The 22,178-nt window shown below is 39.8% G+C and overlaps 2 protein-coding genes across 2 annotated transcripts in view; both read left to right on the forward strand.

Annotated features, from left to right (window-relative positions):
* Positions 1-34: 34 nt before the first annotated feature.
* LOC140161306 (uncharacterized) overlaps positions 35-22,178 on the forward strand; it is a 28,895-nt gene continuing 6,751 nt past the window's right edge. The window contains exons 1-5 of the mRNA XM_072184782.1: positions 35-165; positions 16,666-16,969; positions 19,056-19,369; positions 20,402-20,821; positions 21,690-21,825. Of these exons, the coding sequence (XP_072040883.1) occupies positions 141-165; positions 16,666-16,969; positions 19,056-19,369; positions 20,402-20,821; positions 21,690-21,825 (1,199 nt within the window). The 5' untranslated portion in view covers positions 35-140. The remainder of the gene's footprint in view (positions 166-16,665; positions 16,970-19,055; positions 19,370-20,401; positions 20,822-21,689; positions 21,826-22,178) is intronic.
* Positions 14,528-15,295, forward strand: LOC140160436 (uncharacterized). The gene has a single exon (XM_072183671.1). It carries the CDS (start codon positions 14,528-14,530, stop codon positions 15,293-15,295), a length of 768 nt encoding a protein of 255 aa, XP_072039772.1.

A 22,178-nucleotide genomic window follows, 5' to 3' on the forward strand; every position in this document is an offset into this window, starting at 1 on the left:
CAGAGGTGATAGAAAAATAATTGACTACAGGCTGTTCTTACCACTGATTGTTGCCCAAAAAAACAGGAACTGATGTAAATAACGTCCTAGTTTCATGGCTTTTAAGTCGCAGTTGATCACATAAGGCTATTCTTGGCAAAATGATTATGTTCCTGATCTTCAAAGGTAAGTGTCTGAGCCCTAATTGAAGGGTCATTATTCATAATGATAACATGAGAAAGTTATTTAAAACCTTGACCTTGGTTGGGCTTGTGAGCTTGTCACAATGCCACAATGATGATCTACATGTAGGTAACCCCAGGCAAACCTTGAGTCTTGAGTTTGGTACTGTCCAACACTCCAAGATGGAGACAAACGGCCAGGATGTGTGATCTGCGCTGTGGTTTTTGAAATTCTTGCTTAGTCTTGGTTGCTTAGATACTTTGTTACTGCTGTTTTGAAGGGTTCCGGTTTTGTGATGCTGATTAGGTGAGGTGGAAGAGAGTTCCAATCACGTATTGTCTTTGGTATAAATGAGTTTTTGTAACAGTCTTTGTTGGCTGATATGGTTGAATAGGATTCTGGATGATGATGCCGCGACTGGCGCTGGACGGGCTGTAGAAGCTTTCCGATGGGCAGGGACAGGTCGCCTAGTCTTGCTTGCTGGAATACGCAGAGTCTTCTAGCCTTCCTCCTGGTGCTGAGTGGTTCTAGTTCCAGATCTTTGACCATCTGGGTCGCACAACCGGGAGATTTAGATTTATAATCATTGAGGATGAATCGTGCCGCTCTTTTCTGCACTCTCACCAGCTGGTCTATGTTCTTTTTGTGTGCGGATCCCAGACGGATGAGGAATATTCAACTTGCGGCGGACTAGTGATCTGTATGCTGTAAGTTTGGTGGATTGGTTACATGAATAAAGATTACGTTTTATGAAGCCTAATGAACGGTTTGCTTTTTGCACAGATATTTTGAATATGACTGTTCCAGTTTAGTTTGTTGGATATGGATACACCAAGATATGGATGATTACTAACAACAGACAATGTGACACCGCTGAGTGTGTAAGAAAACTGCTTAGGAGCTCTAGCATGAGTTAAAGTCATAACAAAACATTTTTGGCAATTGAATTTCATTTCTCACTTTTTCCCCCATTCCCCAAGTGTATGCAAATCTTCCTGAAGAGTGTGAGCGTCAAACTCATTTGCTATTTCACGGTAAATGATGCAGTCGTCTGCAAAGAGACGGACGGATGAATGGATGTTGTCGGAAGGTCATTGATGTAGACCAGGAACAGTAGCGGCCCCAGCACCGTACCCTGAGGGACGCCAGAAAGAACGTTAGACCAGGCCGATTTCTCGCCGCTGACGACAACTCTCTGAGTACGGTGCTTGAGGAAGCCACTGATCCAGGTCAGTGTGGTGTTTTGTATGCCGTATCTGTGTAATTTAGTGATGAGTTTGTTGTGGGGGACTACATCAAAAGCTTTGGAGAAATCCATAATGATCATGTCTACCTGGGACTTATTGTCGAGAGAACTTGCCAGGTCTTGTATTGTGAGGATGAGTTGAGTTTCGCAAGAGTGCTTTTGACGGAAACCATGTTGTTTGTCAGTGAGTATTGTATGTTTGTTGAGATGATGCATAATGTTGGAGTGTATGATGTGTTCAAGGATCTTGCTAGTGATGGAAGTTAATGATACGGGCGGTAATTAGCTGGGTGTGTTCTGTCTCCTTTTTTAAAAATGGGCGTGATGTTGGCTCTCAGCCAAGAAACAGGTACTTCTCCACTGTCCAGAGATTTCTGGAAAATACTGTAAAAGAGTCATTCCGTATCAAATCAACCAATGGGTTGGCAGGTCACCCCCTCAGATTTTGCTGAAAATCATTTCTAGCATACCTCTATGGCAATAATGAACACATGGAAAAAATTAGCACTCAACTCCAAGCGGTTTCGGAGATACGGCTTGTCAAAATTTCACCCAGACCCCCCTTTTTGCTCTCGCGAGTCGCGTCGTTGAATTTGTTATTTTGGAACACTCATATTTTGCCTTAAGGAAAAAGATATTAAGCTGAAAATTGCTACCTAGAGTGACTTTAACCCAAATAAGCAGAATCTGGCCTTAAAAACAGTGTAGTTCATCCACTTTAAAAGTTACAGGTCTCCCAAAACCCCTTTTTGTTTTGTCATATTTCACCGTGTACGGTTTCCAGATCCACTTGTACTCTTAAATAGATATCAGAGAATGTTCAAACTTCATATTTATGCTTAATAGGCCAATATCTCTCCCCTGAAACAATAACAGACCATTGACACCTTTAATTAGGTATTGGCTTGGACCCAAAGTTTGCTCTGCAGAATGAAATCCTGAAAACACCGCCCCTACCAGTTGACCTTTGACCCTGCAGATGAATTCCGACACACTTGAAACTTACACAACATATACTTAAACATTTGATATCTACCTATACCAAATCTTATCTATGTAACTCCACCCCTTCATGGTTAGAGTGGATTATGAAATTTGGGTATTTTGCCAAATTTTACACACGTTGATATAGGATGCTGGCAAATCTCTGTCAAAAAAGTGTGAAATTTGTGAATTTTGAAAAGTGGAGTTACAAAGCTAAGATTTGGTACAGATGTAGAATAAGTGTTTAAGCATTCATGGTGTAAGTTTCAAGTTTGTCGGAATTCATCTGCGGGGTCAAAGGTCAACCGGTGGGGGCGGTGTTTTCAGGATTTCATTCTGCGGAGCAAACTTTGGGTCCCAGCCACAATTTAATTAAAGGTATCAGTGGTCTGTTGTTTGTTTCAGGGGAAAGAAATTGGCCTATTAAGCATTTTTATGAAGTTTGAACATTCTCTGATATCTATTTAAGAGTACGAGTGGGGTCTGGAAACTGAACACTGTGAAATATGACAAAACGAAAAGGGGTTTTGAAAGACCCATAACTTTTAAAGTGGAAGTACTACACTGTTTTTAATGCCAGATTCTGCTTATTTGGGTGAAAGTCACTCTAGGTAGCAATTTTCAGCTTAATATCTTTTTTCCTAAAGTCAAAATATGAGTGACTATTTTGACAAGCCGTATCTTTGAAACCGCTTGGAGTTGAGCGCTAATTTTTTCCATGTGTTCATTATTGGCATAGAGGTATGCTAGAAATGATTTTCAGCAAAATCTGAGGGGGTGACCTGCCAAGATTTTCAGCAAATTGGTTGATTTGACATGGAATGACTCAAAAGTCAATATTTTCGCGAGAAGATATTTTCGCGATTTTGAAGATTTTGTCAGTTGCGCGAGTATTAAATTTCACGGTTTTGATATTGATACAATAGAAACCTAATGCAAAAGGTTATTTTCGCAAGTTTTTATTTTCGCGATTTTATATCCACTCGCGAAATTCGCGAAAATAAAAACCTCGCGAAAATTTCTACTTTTACAGTAATGGAGAGGGGTGAGGCATGCTCCTCTGCTGCCAATTTTAAAATTCTGGCAGAGATCCCATCAGGACCTGATGATTTATTAGGGTCTAATTCACTGAGAAGCTTGAAGACACCTGCTTCAGAAATGACAATATCAGGCATGGGTGGGATATTAGAATCATCCAACGTGGGAACCTCAGGGTGTTCTTGAGTAAAAACTGAACAAAACTGTTCATTGAGGATCTCAGCTTTTGACTGGTTGTCAGATTCTAATTTGCCATTTCTCATAAGGGCTGGGATACCAATTGAATCAACCTTGAGGCTCTTAATAAAACCATAGAATTTTTTTGTTGATTCACCACAAATATTTTTGATATATCTCCTGTATGCGTTCCTAGTTGCCTTGTTTGCCTCTTTTCTGGCATCATTGAAGTTCTCATAACTGGTGGTGGTATTTAACCTTCGATGGGAATTGTAGGCACGCTGTTTACGTTTTTGTAAACGCCTGACTCTGGTGTTTATCCAGGGTGATGTGTTACGCTTAGTAACGATCTTGGAAGGAATAAACATGTCCATAGATTCATTAATAGCATGCTGGAATTCATCATACAAAGTATTGACACTGGTGTCAGGTGAAACAGAGTTAACAAATTGGTTAGACCAATTTTTTAAATGACATTTCAAAGCAGCATCGTCCGCTTTGTGGTACATAAAAACCTTGCGGGGATTTTGTTTTATATATTTGGGTTTAGTGCTCACAATTATAACTGGAATACCATCATGGGCACTTATCCCGGGCACTATCCAAGACCTCTCAACAAGGGTGGGATTAGAGGTGAATAGGAGATCTAATGTACTGTTTTTCCTAGTGGGTCCACGCACTACCTGTTCCAAACCAAAATCACTGGCAATATCAATCATCTGCCGGGAGAGGTTTACATACGACCCACCAGGATCAACAGACATGAGATCCCAATTCACGCCGGAGATTAAAATCTCCCCAAAATGATCATGCCATTACTGGTGCTTTTGATTTTATCAAGCGACTCACAAAGCGTTAAAATACTCGGTGCAGAACCAAACTTATGGGATCTGTAAAAAGATCCAATTATGAGATCCTTGGTACCTTTGATTTTAATGGTAATCCAAACAACCTCACAATTGGTATCCAGATCAACACGATGAGTTGCAACCAAGTCATTCCGCAGGGCAATGAGTACACCGCCTTTGGAATGACCAAAGTCCCTGTCCTTCCTAATGACTGAGAAGTCAGCAGGGAACAACTCACTACTATTAACACTACCATCAAGGTGGGTCTCAGTGCCGATAATTATATCGGGCAATAATTCTCGATGCAAACACTTAAGTCGGCAACTTTGCCTCTGATACTACCAAAATTTATCACCATGCACTTCAGAGACTGTTTGTTTCTACCTTTTTGGGGGTGGGGTTTGGGTCTACTGAACTTGGGTGACCTACCCTGAGATGTACTGTTTCCATTTGGGCTAACAGTACTGCTAGCGGAATACACTGTATTGGTCGACCTTACTCCGCTAGCTAAGTTTGCTAGTCAGTCAAATTCGCCGACAATGTCAATGCATATTTACATAGAAATTTAAAACAACTGGCCGAAGAAGGAAACGTACATAAATATGTTTTCTATACTTCACTTGACCCAAATATATGATTTTTTATGGTGATAAGTCACTCGCACATGGAATTTTAGAGGGATTTGGATAGCAGTTCCATTAACGATAGCAGTTCCATTAACTAGTCAACGAGAATGTTAAAGCACTACAATGTGAGTTTTGTGGAGTATGGTCTTGTTTGATTGGTACTGGTGTCCCAGAGACCGTGTATGACCTGGCTATGGAGAACAAGATTCCCGGTTACGTATGGACTTGCAAATCCTGTATTAACGCAATTCCAACAATCAAGAACTTGACCAAGATTATGAGTGGAGTGAAAGAAGAACAAGTATCATGCAGAGAAGATATCAATGTTTTGAGCACCAAAGTCCACAAGTTAGAAGACACTATAGATGATAAAGTGCAGCAAGCTGTAGAAGAATATAGAGATAGAGAAAGAAGAAAATGTAACATTATTATCCATAATGTACCAGAGTCTAACCAAAAGGAACCCAAAGACAGAATTGCTGATGATATTGACAAGGTGGATGATGTATTGAATACTATTAAAGTGAAAGATGTTACACTAACATCAGTGGTGAGATTGGGAAAATATGTGTTCCAGACAGAAGTAGGCTACTGAAGGTTACTCTGGACAGTGTATCCAATAAGTATCAAGCATTAAAAATGCTAAGGATCTAAAAGAAACTTTGACATGGAATGAAGTTTTCATCACTCCAGATATGACTCCCAAAGAGAGAGAAGAACAAGATTTTACGTGATGAACTAAAGAGGCGTGAGATGCCGGTGAAGACGACTTAGTGATAAAGAAAGGAGCTATAGTTCAGCGTAAGGAGCGTACATCGAGTACACAGAGGCATAGTGTTATGAGATTGCAGAGACATGGAAAGGGAAGAGAGGGAGATACTAGTGAAGAGGAGATAGTATATTCAAGTGGCGGAGAAGATACAGCTGTGGCCAGCGATCTTTTTCGAAGCTAATCATGATTCTAAGAAAATAAGAGACGACGGGAAGCACATTGTACATGAGTTGATTGATGTTGCACCTTTAAGCACCCCCGTCGCCGTTTTGAAGCACAGCACAGCACCTGATGATAAAATGCAAGATATGAATGGACTTGCTTGTTTGTATACAAATGCAGATAGTCTTCTCAACAAGAGAAGCGAACTGATGGCAGTAATCTCTTCTGCCAAGCCTGACATAGTTGCAGTCACTGAGATATACCCCAAAGTAGAGGTGAAGATTGATAAAGCAGAGTTAGAAATAGATGGGTATGATTGTTTCATCTCAGGACTTACAGGAAGAGGAGTATGCATTTATTTAAGCAAGAGTTTAAATGCAAAGCTTAATGTAGTTGAAGATTTGACGATTTCAGATTTTGAGGAAAATGTGTGGTGTGAAGTTAGACTGCAAGGTGAAGATAGACTTCTTATTGGATGTGTGTACAGAAGCCCAAACTCTACTGACATAAATAATAAGAAATTATGGGATCTCATCAATGATGTATGTGGAAGGACATTTTCCCACCTACTTGTTGTTGGTGATTTCAACCACCCAGAAATTGATTGGGAGTCTTGGACTTCAAGTGCAGGAGACAACCATGAAAGCTCTCTGTTTCTAGATTGCCTGCATGATAATTACCTCCACCAGATAACCAATTTTGACACTAGATACCGCATAGGACAAAGGAGCAGCCTATTGGATCTAGTTATTACCAATGACGACACGCTGATAAGTAATTTAACCAGCGGCAGCCCACTTGGAAAGAGTGACCATGTCACCCTATTTTTCACGATGGATTGCTCTATTGAAGCTGACCAAACAGATAAAGAAAGATTTTTATATAACAAAGGTGCATATGATTCACTGAGAAAGAACCTAAGCAATATTGTCTGGGACGAAGAATTATGCAACCTTGATGTTAACGAATCGTGGATATTCTTTGAGAATAAACTTAAGAATGCAATGGATAATCACATTCCTAAGACCAAACCTAACAGATGTGAGAAAGAGCAGAAGAAGTTCAAGCCACTATGGATGTGCAAAGATACTATGCAGAAGGTTAAGAAAAAATACAATGCCTGGAAGCGCTATACCAGAACAAAGGACTACCAGCACTATGTGGATTACACTCATGCAAGAAATGAGGCGACCAAAGTTGGAAGGAAAGCCAAGAGATTGTACGAAAGCAAGCTTGCAAAGGAAACCAAGGATAACCCCAAAGCATTTTGGAAATATGTGAGGTCAAAATGTAAAGTGAAGTCTGGTGTAAAAGACCTGAAAAAGGATGATGGTTCGTACGCTCATGCAGACAGTGAAAAGGCAGAGATATTCTTCTTCTTCTTTGGAATACTCTTCAACGTTCCACAAGGAATCACACGAAGAGGGTGTGAGTGCGCCTGTAAATGCTATTTAGTCTCTGATATTGTTGTTTATGTCTAGCTTCCTGAGGAATTCAGATGAGCTTTTCTTGAATTGGGTTACTTCTTCGATTGGTTGGAGATCTGGTGGTAATGAGTTCCAATCAACGATGGTGCGTGGTACAAATGAGTTCTTAAAGCAGTTTGTTCTTGAGTGATATGGAATGTAGGTATTGTTGTTTGATCGTCTAGTGAAGCGACTGGCCGGGCGCAGGTAGTCCGACACTGGTAGGGCCAGGTGGCCCCCTATGGCTTTGTGTAGCACGTTGACCCTTGCGATCTTTCTCCTAGTACTTAACATGTCCCAATCCAGCGATCTTATCAGGCCTGAAGCACTAGTGGTTTGTTGGTAATCATTGCACACCATGCGGGCTGCTCTTCTTTGTATTTTACCAATCTCATGTATATGTTCGTTTGTATACGGGTCCCACACACTGGCACAATATTCCACTGTCGGTCTGACAAGTGCGGTGTAAGCTGTTGCTTTTGTTTCCTTATTACATGAACTCAGGTTTCTTCTAATGAAACCAAGTGTTTTATTTGCAGAAGCGGTAACCTTTGATATGTGTGTGTCCCATTTGAGGTCTTGTGATATCTCTACACCAAGATATGAGTGAGAGGTTGTTTCAACAAGACTGGAATTTCCCAAGTTATAATTTGTCATGACGGGTGACCTAGAGCCGGTGATTCTAAGGAGAAAGCATTTTTGGGCATTGAACCTTAAGAGCCACTTGTTTTCCCATTCAGATAAACAATCAAGATCCTCCTGGAGGATTCTAGCATCATTAAGGTTTCTAATAGATCTGTATAAAACACAATCGTCCGCAAATAATCTGACGGAGGACGTAATGTTCTCCGGCAGATCATTTATATAGACTAAAAATAGTAGCGGGCCGAGCACTGTACCCTGGGGTACCCCAGACTGAACTTCCGCCCACTGAGAGTGCTCGCCCGCCACCACAACACGTTGTAAGCGTTTTGTCAAAAAAGCATGGATCCACTTATGGACTGTACCGGTGATACCATAGTGTTGCAGTTTAAGCATGAGTCTGTGATGAGGTGCGGTATCAAACGCCTTGAAAAGTCGAGGACAAGCAGGTCAGTTTGAAGGCGTTTGTCAAATGATGTGAAAAGGTCATGCATGGTCTGGATGAGTTGCGACTCACACGAATGACCCCGTCTAAAACCATGTTGGTATTTGGTGAGTATATTGTTGGAATCTAAGTGTTTCATGATTTGTGAGTGTAAGACATGTTCAAGGAGCTTGCAACACACACATGTCAAGGAGACGGGTCTGTAGTTCTCAGCACGTGTCCGATCTCCTTTTTTGTAAATGGGTGATATGTTTGCTTTACGCCAATCTTCTGGCAAAGTGCCAGTGTCCAAAGAAGCCTGAAAATTTTTTGTCAGTATGGGTGCCAGTTCATGGGAAGCTTCCTTCAGAATACGGGGGGATATTTCAGCAACCCCAGCGGCTTTATTTGGCTTCAATTCTTTAAGTAGCTTCTCAATTCCCGGTGTGTATGACAAAGCTTTGTATGGGGGTGTAGTGCACTGTGGTAGCACAGGGCATTGTTGTAAATTCTCCGTGTGAAAACTGATGAAAACTGGTCATTCAGGATCTCTGCCTTGAGTACGTTTTCAGATACCAATACTCCAGCTGATTTTAGAGTTGAAATACCTGAAGAGTCCTTTTTGATTTTTTTTACAAAGGACCAGAATTGCTTCTTACTTTCAAGGCAGAATTCCCTGATGTATTTCCTGTATGAGAATCTGGTGAATTTATGAGTCTCTTTTCTCAAGTTACTGAAGTTCTCCCAATCCTGATCATTACCAGTTTTCCTAGCCTTGTTGTAGGCTCTCTGTTTCTTCCGATGAAGTCTCTTAACTTTCCCGTTGATCCATGGGGTGCTGTTACGCTTGCAAATTGTTTTGCAAGGAATGAATTTGTCCATAACTTCTTTCAAGTTACACTTAAAACACATCCACATGTCTTCAACGGAATCAGAACTTGATGATTCCTCACAGAAACTGTCACTGAATTTACTTAATTCAGCTTTCAGCCCAGTCATATCAGCCTTACCATAAAGGTACACTTTGTGTGGTTTCTGCTTGACAATTTTTGGAAAAGTATTGATGGTGATCATAGGTATCCCATCATGATCGCTCATGCCTGGGATGACACTGGATTTCTCCACAAGGGTGGGGTTGTTTGTGAGAAATAAGTCCAGTATGTTGCCTTTACGAGTTGGCTCCTTGACAAGTTGTTCTAAGTTAAAGTCATTTGCCAAGTCGATCATCTGAAGACAAGCTGCTTTAACTGGTGAGCCTTGACGGACTGTTTGTGTCTCCCACAGTATGTCACCTAAATTAAAGTCTCCACCTATCCAGATGTTTTCATTATCTTTGTTTTTAATCTTGGCGATAGAGTCGTGGAGCTCTTGCAAGTATTGATGATCTTTCTTGTCTGGGGGTCTATAGAAAGCCCCAATAGTCAATGATTTGCATCCCACAAGTTGGATGTGCACCCACACAATTTCACAGTTTGTGTCAAGGTCAACTCTGTGGGTACCGATCAAATCATTTTTAAGGGCAATAAGCACTCCCCGTATGAGTCCTCTCTATCTTTTCTGATCACTGAAAATCCATCAGGAAAAGCTCCTCATTCCTGATGGATGGATTAATCCAGGTTTCAGTGCCAATGATGATGTCAGGTTTATGCGAGTCAATGCACATGGCAAGATCAGCAACTTTTTCTTTAAACTGCCAAAGTTGATAACCATGACCTTCAGTGGTCTGGTGTGTTTTTCTGTTTTCTTTTTGTCTGTTTTGTTTCTATTCACGTTTGGCTTAGGAATCTTTCTGGGCGAAGAGGATGCCATGGGTGGACTTAAGGGGCCCTCATCGCTACTCAATGTTTCAAGACTAGCATATGAGTTAGAAAGGTCCAGGGACCATTGAGAAAACAATGAGGTACTGAAATTTGGAATACCACAATTACAACATATCCATGATATGTTGGACCCACCTAGGCCCTGGTAAATGATGGTATTTATGTTCATGCAACTAGCATGATACCACCCGTCACATTCGTCACATTGCACGGCACGCTGACTCCATGTGCACGGGTCTTTGCAAATGTTACAGGGAATCTAGAACAACTAGATTGGTCCGCTAGAGGGCCAGGGTTTACTTCGCAATCTCCAGATTGCATCAAAAGCAACAAGGTCAAGTAAACCATAGCACGCTTACTTGGGTGTTCAATACGCACTCTGTGTTGTTTTGGAAAAACTAAACTTATTGGCAAGCACCTGTATTTAGCTTCATAAGAGATGTGCATATTTGGTTTGAGGCCAATTTTGTATGACATATCGGCCATACTGCAAACAAGGTAGTAGGCCATGCATTTCAGGTCATACGAGTCCATGTTGTTTGATGGTTGGTATGTAGACAAAGTTTGTTTACACCTGTATGCGACTATTATGTCATGAGCGGGGGATAATCTGGGCAGGTGCGACATGTCAGTACTACCATGCTGCCTACATGAATTGTACTCATCATATAAACCATTTGTGGTGGATAAAACTTCATTATACCCTGGTTCAAGCTCGCGAATACATGTAAAACCGCCAGAGGTATAATTTGGATCATATGCATGTGTTTCTACACATGGAGCACAAGTAATGCAAACAACTGCGGTCACCTTCATGTTACGTCTGGAAGGTCCCAAGTTATCTGAGAAAAATTCCGAAGTTTTTGTTGGCAAATAGTAAACAACATTGATCGGCTCATACGAGTCCATGTGATTTGTTGTACTATGTATTGACGAGTAGCAAATTGGCTCATACGAGTCCATATGGTTTGATGATGCGTGTAGTAACAAATATTTCTTGCTCCTGTATGCGTCTATATTGGCAAAAATAGTTGGTAGATCAACTGAACAGAGAGACGAGGCAGTTTCACCATGTTGCGCAAGCAAGTTGCATCCATCATGTGAACCAACGGTCGCAATATAAACAATATTATACCCTGGTGTAATAGCATGGTCGTAACTACCAGAGGTATAATTTGGATCACAAGCATGTATTTTTACACAAGGAATGCAATTTACATCAGCAAATGTAGTTACCGCAACGTCATTCCTGTAAAGCTCTGGTTTAGGATTACTCACCGTTGGCTCTTGACAGAGGCCAACATCTGAATTTGTGAACAAATCAGATACTTGATGTGGCAAATAACAAATGTTTTTTGGCTCATACGAGTCCATGTGGTTTAGTATTTCAAGCTCTGGTTTAATATTACTCACCGTTGGCTCTTGATAAGGGCCAACATCTGAAATTGTGAGCAATTCAGATAATTGATATGGCAAATAACAAATGTTTTTTGGCTCATACGAGTCCATGTGGTTTAGTATTTCAAGCTCTGGTTTAAGATTACTCACCGTTGGCTCTTGATAAGGGCCAACATCTGAAATTGTTGACAATGCAGATATTTGATGTGGCAAATAACAAATGTTTTTTGGCTCATACGAGTCCATGTGGTTTAGTATTTCAAGCTCTGGTTTAAGATTACTCACCGTTGGCTCTTGATAAGGGCCAGCATCTGAAAGTGTGAACAATTCAGATATTTGATGTGGCAAATAACAAATGATTTTTGGCTCATACGAGTCCATGTGGTTAAGTATTTCAAACTCTGGTTTAAGATTACTCACCGTTGGCTCTTGGCAAGGGCCAACATCTGAAATTGTGAACAATTCAGATATAAGATGTGGCAAATAACAACTGTTTTTGGCTCATACGAGTCCATGTGGTTTAGTATTTCAGGCAAATAGGATGACGAGACAGCTCCAGCGAGTTGTCCAGGCACAATGTACTCTTCATGAGAACCAGTGGAGATTGTAAAGTCATAATTATACTCTGGGTCGTGAACACTAAAGTATCCCCCAATGGTATAATTTGGTTCACATGCGTGCGTCTCCACACTAAAAGCACAGCTAGCATCGACACTCTCTGGCGCTGTCACCTTACACCCTAGATCAGTACAACATGTAGGCCCACTTATCTTGGCCTGGTATGGGCCAATATCTGAAGATGGTTCAGATATAATAGAACATTGTGAGTAGTTGATCAGTGAGATACAATAATTTGGCTCATACGAGTCCATATGGTTTGATGTAGGATATATTGACATATTTTTTATACACCTGTATGCAACTGACATAATAGAAATTGGAGATGGTTTGGGCAAGTAAGCAGACAAAACGGCCCCACCATGCTGACCACACACACTGTACTCATCATATGAACCTGGAAGCGCAACATAAACATCATTATGCCCCGGTACGCGATACAAAAAGGATCCTCCAGTGGCATAATTTGGTTCATAATCGAATGCATGATTTGACATGCTAACAGTACACCCTGTGTTGTCAACCACTGGTACAGCGGCATCATCATGCCCCAAGAGCCCTACCTGTACAAAAATATATTCATACAAACACATCTCTGGCTCTGAGACTTTATAAGGGCACCCATCATGACAAATGAAAAATGGTTTACACCTGTATGCGTCCTTCGAATAACATGTATAAGGAAACAAGCATTTATTGTCATCAGCGATAGTATTACCAATACCATTTCTAACAACATCACCGCCGTCAATGAAGAGTGATGTTCCAACATAAGCGATGATAAAGACACTTGATATCATACTCACAGTATCCTGAAGGGACATTTTGGGTCATATACTTAGCCACAGGGGCACGCCACCGGCATAAAAACCAATGCCGAAGCTACGCTGCGCCGACCAACTGCAGTCTTAGCACTCCATTGATGCCACACAGAGCTGGTTCGCTGTTAAAAATCCAACTGTAGCTGTGTAGTTCGATCACTCAGTTCACGTGTGACACAGTCAAAATGGCCGACCGTGTACTGGTATGTCCAAAAAGCACCAGAATTTGAGAAGGTAAAATATCCCAAGTTCTAAGCCAAATAGACACAAAAGACTCCCAAGATGATCCAGAGTCTATATATTATCAGAGTAGATGGTCAAAAGGATGATATTTATGACCAAACAGGATGGATTGAGCAGATTTTGGAGAGAGGATTGCAGCGATGTAAAAAGACAACCTTCCACTCCGCGAGGGCGCACTCACTTTTTTGCAAGTGTATTTACTGATGAAGATTTAAATGACATGCCAGAACCTGATATCATGTTTAGCGAAGAGAAAATCCAGGATGTAGATTTTAAAGCCGAAGAAGTTTTGAAGCAGTTACAGAAACTTAAGCCTGCAAAATCGCCGGGGCCTGATGGCCTACACCCTAGAGTGTTGAAAGAAGTAAGCAATGAGATTGCCTATCCACTGAGTGTAATCTTCAGGAAGTCAATGGATGCAGGAGAAGTTCCTAAAGCTTGGAAAGAAGCAGAGGTCACAGCTATTTTTAAGAAAGGTAGTGCAGCTGATGCAGGAAATTATAGACCAGTCAGTCTAACCTCAATTGTGTGTAAGATAATGGAATCAATGATAAGAAACCAGCTCATGTCATTCATGAAGGAGCATAATGTCATCAAAGACGAGCAACATGGGTTTAGGCAAGGCCGTTCGTGCGTAACTCAACTTCTAGAGATTATGGAGATTTGGACTCAGTTCCCCATCAGCGCCTTTTGAAGAAAGCCAAAGCACATGGGATAAACGGCAAGTTGATTCACTGGATTGAAAGTTTCCTGGTTGGACGCAGACAACGAGTATCGGTAAATGGAGAGAAGTCAGCATGGGCCTCAGTGAAAAGCGGTATTCCACAAGGCAGTGTCCTTGGGCCAATACTTTTCATACTTTACATCAATGATCTGCCAAATGTGGTGAGCAGTTTAGTAATGATGTTTGCTGACGACACCAAGGTGTTCACATCGGTCAATAATGATGCTGATCGTCATAGACTGCAAGAAGATTTGGATCATCTTTGTGATTGGTCTGCTAGATGGCAGTTACAGTTTAATGTTAGTAAGTGTGGCATACTGCACTATGGGAAAGATGCTGAAAACTACACCTACACTATGAATGATGGCAGTGATAAGAGAGACCTGAAGATAATTGATGAGGATAAAGATCTTGGAGTCCAGTTTGATAAGACACTGACCTTCGGTAAGCACATAGGAACAATAGCAAATAAGGCAACCAGAGTTGTTGGTGTGATTAAGAGAACTTTTGACCACATGGATGAGCATGTATTCAAGACACTATACAAGTCCATGGTTCATCCGCATTTGGAGTATGCGAATAGTGTATGGAGCCCCTACTTGAAGAGAGATATTGATAAACTTGAGAAAGTACAGCGGAGGGCAACGAAAATTGTACCATCACTACGTGATATACCATATGCTACAAGACTGCTTCTTTTGGATCTACCGACACTGGAGAATAGAAGACTTCGGAGAGATCTCATCCAAGTATACAAGATTCTGCATGAACTACAAGATATTGCAGTTTCGAAGATGTTTGATATGACGAGAAATGTAGAAGGCCTGAGAGGTCATGATCTGAAGATTAATAAGCAGAGATGTTTTTCGAGGTTACGGCAAAACTGCTTCTCACAGAGAGTGTGTAATGTGTGGAACAAACTCCCAGCAGCTGTTGTTCATGCCCAATCCACCAACATCTTCAAGAATGGTATTGATGAGTTTCTCACCAAACATATTGACATGTTTAGCTTCTCGGTTTTCAGCACAGGACCAAATTATGTGGACATCCAGATAAATCCTGCTCTCACATCACATATCCCTCCTTCCATTGCATTCAGTACTATTGCATTAAGTTATGTGTGAATATGGATGGGCGTTATAAGGCTAAAAAGGCTTCCTTTTGCAGTGCCCAACTCTACAGGTATACAGGTATTAAAAAAAGCTGCTATCATAATGAGACTAAGATCTAGAAACACCCCTGAAATGTCGTTTTGGAGAATTTTGCTAGCTGAAACTTTTTGATGAAAGTCAATCTTTGACAAGATGTAACTTTGCTACGGAAAGTGCTATGAAAAAATGGTTTTCAGTTTTGGCTTTGTTTACTCAAGGGCTTTAATTTGATATATAAAATGATGCAGTTTGATGGCAAATTTGAATTCACCTATACCTAAATGATGATATGACATACACGTACAAAAACAATGTGTTAACTAAAGTTTGCCTTTTATTAAATGTCATTAGGTATAAAAGGCAGACCTTAGTTAAAACATTAGAAATGAATGGCATGTACACACATTGTCAGACACCACATTTAGAGCAAGTTTCCGTTCACAAAGTTGGTGGAATGGTCGGGGGAATGGTTCCCTGGCCTTGGCCATGCCTGGCCAACTTAACTAAAACCAGATCCATATCCAGCGGTTCCACATAGAAAAGCTGCTCTATCATGAGACTATGCTGTTTTGTTTTTTAATTAATGCATTAAATGTTGACTAAATATTTTTGATGAAAGTCAAGATGACGAGATGTATATATCTTTGATAAAGCGCTATGACAAAACGGTTTTCAGTTTTTGCTTTCTTTACTCAAGGGCTTTAATTTGAAATTGCAGTGCTTAATTGCTTAAATGATGAGCTGAACATCTTAGCTGGGCTTGTTGAATTCATTAAGCTATATTATATTATAGTTTGTTCAGCTTATAATTGGCGAAAAAAATGAGATTCGCACCATTGTGTATTGATATAGAATGGCGTGCACCATAGGCGTAGATCCCAGGGGGATGGGGGGGATTTATCCCCCCAATATTTTGTCAGGGGGGGGATGGTCCATACAATCATCCCCCCCCAATGTTGACGCCTAATGATGGGTTTCTGACCAAATTAACCTCATATTTGCCCATTTTAGCCCCCAAAGTGTAAATTTTAAGCCAACCCACGCATTTATTCCACTTTTACACCATATTTCATCAGTTTAGCTTCAAAATAGCAAAAAATTGTTCGCAAGGCTTGGCCAGCTGATTTGTACAATAAGTTTATTCTGTCGCCAAAAGATGCTGCATTTACTATACTTTCATCCCCCCCACTGGTGCACGGCTGCACGCTATGTTATTGTGAATTTATAGAAAATTACAAGTATCATCAAAGTTTTATATTATAAGTACGGTATACTGTTAAATTATTTAGCCAAGTAAAAGAAAACATGTATGGCTGATATTGTGTGTTTTCAATATTTCACAGGCCTATTGGCAGTTTTTCTGATCCTGGTACTAATTATCATATATGACTTCAACAACCGACTCAAATCCAAACACCACACATTTCGCACAGCTTTCAAGCAGTACCTGGTGATCCGGATATTCCGTCTCTTTCATGGCTACATTCGAAAACATTTGGATAAAGCCACAACAGATATCCGGTCAGTGCAGGAAAAGGTTTTGATGGACAGGTTGGAAGAGTCAGCAGAGACAGCATATGGCCAAGTGTTTGATTTCAAGAATATTGGTACAAGAGAGGAGTATCGTCATGTTCATCCATTGACAAGGTAAGACAATCATGTATCCTGGGCAAAAGCCCAGTTATTAAGAATACATACTGTCTTGGTTAGAAGGAAAACAATATCCAAATATATTTTTCTTAGGGGTAGTCTACCCGTTGCCAACCCTGTTACATTTCTCCATTTTCATGATTTTACATTTGATTCAGGCATGTGACCATTGAAAATGTATGTGGATTTACCACTATTTTGTTACCTTCTCAATCTCATTCACACTTTAAAGTAGTCAATATTTGTTTTATACCAAATCTTAAGATTCTTGTCATCTGTTTGGTTAAAAGCATCAATTTTGGGAAGAGAAATTATAGCGCGCGAAAACATTAACACGTGCGTAATATCATTTTATGCTGGGAACAAAGCACATGCAGAACTATGCCCGGGAATAGTTACTTTTGGGGCATAGTCAAAACTATGCCCACGCTTTTAACCAATCAGATGGCGGGAATCTTTAGATGAGGTATATAACACAAACAATGGATGACTGGGAAATATGTGGTAAATTTAACTGTGTTGCACATGAGGTGCATGCAGCCCAAGTTCATTTAACTCTCCATATGTCAGAATTACTTTTAATAATGACATACACTTTGAGTCTTGGCTAAGATACAACATTAGGTATGGGTTCATTTAACAGTAACAGCAAATATAATACATTGTTGTTGGTTTATAAATCCAAGCCTGATGGTACATTTAGGAGCCAAGTTCTGGTTAGCCAACTCCTCTGGGTAGAGGGAAATTCTTCCAGTAGTTCTCTATTGTACGTACCTGACACAAGCATGTTATTAATATTAAAGTTGACAGTGCTTGTGAATGTTTTTTACAAAAGTTAATGCTGACTTTGATGACATCAATCTTTCCCTGCTGCTTAGCATTTCCTGTTGCTAATTTGCGATCACAATATCTTAGAAAGTGTCACAAAATGTGAACCAGTGTAACATAGAATTCCTCAAACTGTTAAAAATGTATAACGTTGGCAGTTAAGTAGAGCAATTGATAGGGCATCAGACTTCAGTGTGAGTGGAATAAGAAATAAAAGGCAAAGCAGAATCCTGGGAGCGATTGCCGAATAGGGTGCAACTCTACTAGTCTTATTACAAGACTGCCCTACCCCAACCCTAAACCCTAACCCTAAACTCCGTAAACAAGGACTGGACTCAAGTCTAGCAAGTTGCACCCTATTCGGTAATTGTACCGAATCCTGATCCTGTACTCACAAATAATGCATAATTTGCAGAACACAAACAATGGGGTGTTTCACAGTCAATTACTTGAATGTTGACAATGTTATAGACTACCCGAGCTATAATAATTTTAAAATTATGAATTTATCAAATTAAACTTTGGCATCAAGGTTAAATATGTTTTTAGCTATACAAACATAGGTAGAGTTGGTAAACTGTTCATTCTTTCGTATACAAACATACCTTTTATTTCATCTAATAAGCTTTATTTTGTTCCAAAATCCTTGTTTTTATATGTATTTTTGACGTAAATGAGCTATATGTAGATCATAGATGCAAAACCAGTGATACAAGCTCAAAAACTTTCGCATAGCATGAGCACTTGATGTACGCTCATTTTGAGGCTAATATACATTTGTACGCATTTGACACAATTATGCACTTATTCAAGATGGCGTATTTCTCAAAAATGTGACATATTTTTGTGAGAAAATTTTGCCACTTTCCACTTATCTGATCATCTTTTCATGTGACGGAAGTGATGCTGATTTTATGAAGGTATGTTTTAAAATTGTTTTTCAAGACACAACTTCCTGGCAGAATAGCTCTTTTTACTTTTTACAACAAAAGGTGTTTTTACCTTCTTTTTTACCCCATATTTCTCTCCTCAAATACTTGCCCTCCATCCAATACATTAAACCTTGATTTCAAAGTGTTATATTCTTTGTACTCAACTGTTTAACCTTGATGCTAAAGTAAACCTTGATGCAAAAGTAATAATTTCTGCCAATGACACACCATTCTAATGATCTTGTAATTATGTATAATTTAAGACTAGGATTGATGAAATATAAACCGTTAATCAATACTTAAATTTCATATTTCTTTAAAAGATACAACCACTACAAGTCTTATGTGGATAGTATTGCCGCTGGAGAGAAGATGATACTGACAAAAACCCAACCACACATCCTGGCTGTGTCATCTGGCACCTCAGGGAAGAGTAGTCTTATCCCAATGGTGAAAAAGCAGAGCATAGTGTTCCTTACTGGTGGTATCATGCAGACCATGGATACAATGTTAGAAGCATTCCCTGGAACTAGGAATCTACAGAAGAGTCTCAAGTTTTTCTATACACCAAAAGAGAAAAAGTCTGATGGTGGTATACCAATAGGACCAGGGTCATCATCACCAAAATCAAACAAATGTAAGAGTCGCCCGATGATTCATGCAGTTTCTTGCAGTTGTCATACCTTCAATAATTTTCAAAATATGCTAGATAGATACTTATGCAGACATGATAATGTTATTTGTATATTCCTATCCACATCCAAAGAGGTTGAATTGTTTATTGTGCCAATCTACAAATCTATGCCGACATTGAAAATAATACCATTGGTGGTGGTCCAATACCACCCAATGTAATTGCTACATACCAAAAACCAGACATTGTTTTATTTTGGCCTACAGACAAGCGAGCCAAACATAGGTAAAGCCCATTGTATCAAACATGATCGGTACACTTCTGAATAGTTCCACAATATTAAAGGCAATTTTCTACATTATATCTATTGCACATGAATTTGGTGAATTTGTTAAAACCAGACTTATTAGCATATTTATAGTGTGTAGACACGTCCCAACTTACACCTAAATGGAATCAGCCAAATTTGTGGAGCTAATAGGCATTGATAGGGAAGCGGATCATTCTTAAATGCTTAAGAATGATCATGCAATCTTATTAGTTCTTACCCTTGTGATATGACACTATATCACATGGGTCAGCGTGTGTGCATCAACGCGATGCGCGTACTCGCTATTTGAACCAATCGGACGCGCATAGCAACAACAGGACTGTTCGATTTTAAGCCCTAGGTAATTCCTTGTAAAATGTAGAATTTAATTTGATTAAACTTTGTAGTACTTATGATATTTTTATTTGAGAATAAAGGTATTGAATTTAGCCGCTGTTGTGCATCTATCGTCTCATATAACACGGACGACATCATTATTTTTGGCGTAAAACAACTCGGCTCTGCCTCATTGTTTTACTAAAAATAATGATGTCGCCTGTGTTATATGAGACGATTTTATATAGATGCACTCCATTGGCTAAAAACAATACCTTTATTCTCTGAATTTTGAATTGTTATCTCAATTCAGATAATAAATCCCCCATACATGTAAAGTGCCTATTTTGACATGCTACTCAAATGTTGAAATCTCTGTATATTTTCAGCTATGCTAGATTTTTACAGTACTCCTGTACCAGCCTATGACATCTTGACGGAGAGAGAAGGTCTCTATGTTCATCTTCTATTTGGTCTTAAGGATAGACAGCTAGGTTATCTGGAATCTAACTTTGTCTCCATGGTACACACTGCCTTTGTAGAACTGGAAAAGAAATGGCCTAGCCTGGTTCAAGACATTGAGCTAGGTCGTGTCAATCCTGACCTGAACATTCCTGATGAAGTACGCAGCAAATTGAATGCTCTCCTGACACCTGACCCAACCAGAGCAGCAGAATTGAAGGCTGAATTTCAAAAAGGGTTTTCAGGAATTGCGCTTCGTATCTGGCCACATCTGAATTTAGTTTTGGCTGTTGATTCAGGCTCATTTGATATCTATGGGACACAGATGAGGAACCGGTACACTAAAGGTAAGAAATCTTCATCAAACCCAGGTCACAAACTTTGTATACCCCAATTCATGGGTACAATTGTTTCACCTCATTAAACTATCTTGTCAGTTCATTGGACAATCACAAACATCACAGACTATTTATTTCCTGTGTGGTATTTTTGACTATTTTCTACAACTTCATTCCCATAGTCAAAGTATGGTGTAAGAAAACAAATAGTACATGATTTCTATTGGGGAAATAGATCAATTTTTATCTTGGTACTGGGTACTGTCAGGCCTATCACCCCTTACCCTCCAGGTCCAGTTTCGGGGTGATATGCTGGTAGCTGCCAACCTCAGGAAATAATTGCAGTATTTCCTCTTTAACCATGTAGTATTTGCAATTTGCATATATCACACACTTTGCTAGATCAACCAAAGATATGCCAAAAGATTGATATTAGGATCACACCGCGGAATGTGGGCATGTTGTGTATGGGGGCCGACACTAAGTCAGGTTTGCATGCGCGAACTCAGAAATAGTGTAAATAGCATGAGCGTTAAGAAAAGAAACTTCGTCAAGTCTGAACGCTGCACCGGTGGTGTCAGCTGAATTCAAGTACGCTTAGGGCATAGGCATGGAACATTCCAATCTATGTGTTTTATTTATTAATCTATGGATAGGGGTAAGAGAACTGTACTGTACAGTCGTACTGTAGTGGGGTAGCCCCACTCTCACCACAGTCATTTCTATGCAAGGCGGATGGGGCTGATTTTCCCATTTTGAAAAAGGTATACGCTCCTACCTGGTTTACCTGTCCTATCTACTGCATGTTGCTCACAGAGGGTTTTCATTTTCATAGGAGTCAGATTGACTTATGAACCATACTGTTTTACTGTGACAGGTTTAGCAACCTACTCTCCACTGTACGCTGCTACTGAAGGCTTTATAGGAGTCAATTTGTGGCCTATGGAGGAACCAAGGAAGTATCTTCTGCATCCGAAAACCATGTTCTTTGAATTTATTCCAGTAGAGGACAGGTAAGGATTTAAATCAAGCAAGTTAATAATGCATGAATGATTGTATTTGACAGACATTTCATGGATTTTTTGTTGTCATTTGAATTTTGTGTTGTGTACTAATCAATAGGGCATCATAATGGAGCAAATTGCAACTTTTAAATTGGCATCTTCCTTGAGTTTTTGGATCGTTGTATGTTTATTTCTTGAACAATTTCAACACATGAGATCTTAAATTCTAGCTTAAAGAATTAGCTATTGGCTGCTGGTTCCAATTATGACATATCTGTCTTTGTTTAGGATATAGGGTGAACATAACTGGTACCTTAATTATTTGGCTTACTGTATATTACACATAATGGTACACGATATAA

This window comes from Amphiura filiformis, chromosome 9, assembly GCF_039555335.1.
Source record: "Amphiura filiformis chromosome 9, Afil_fr2py, whole genome shotgun sequence".
NCBI lineage: Eukaryota > Metazoa > Echinodermata > Ophiuroidea > Amphilepidida > Amphiuridae > Amphiura > Amphiura filiformis.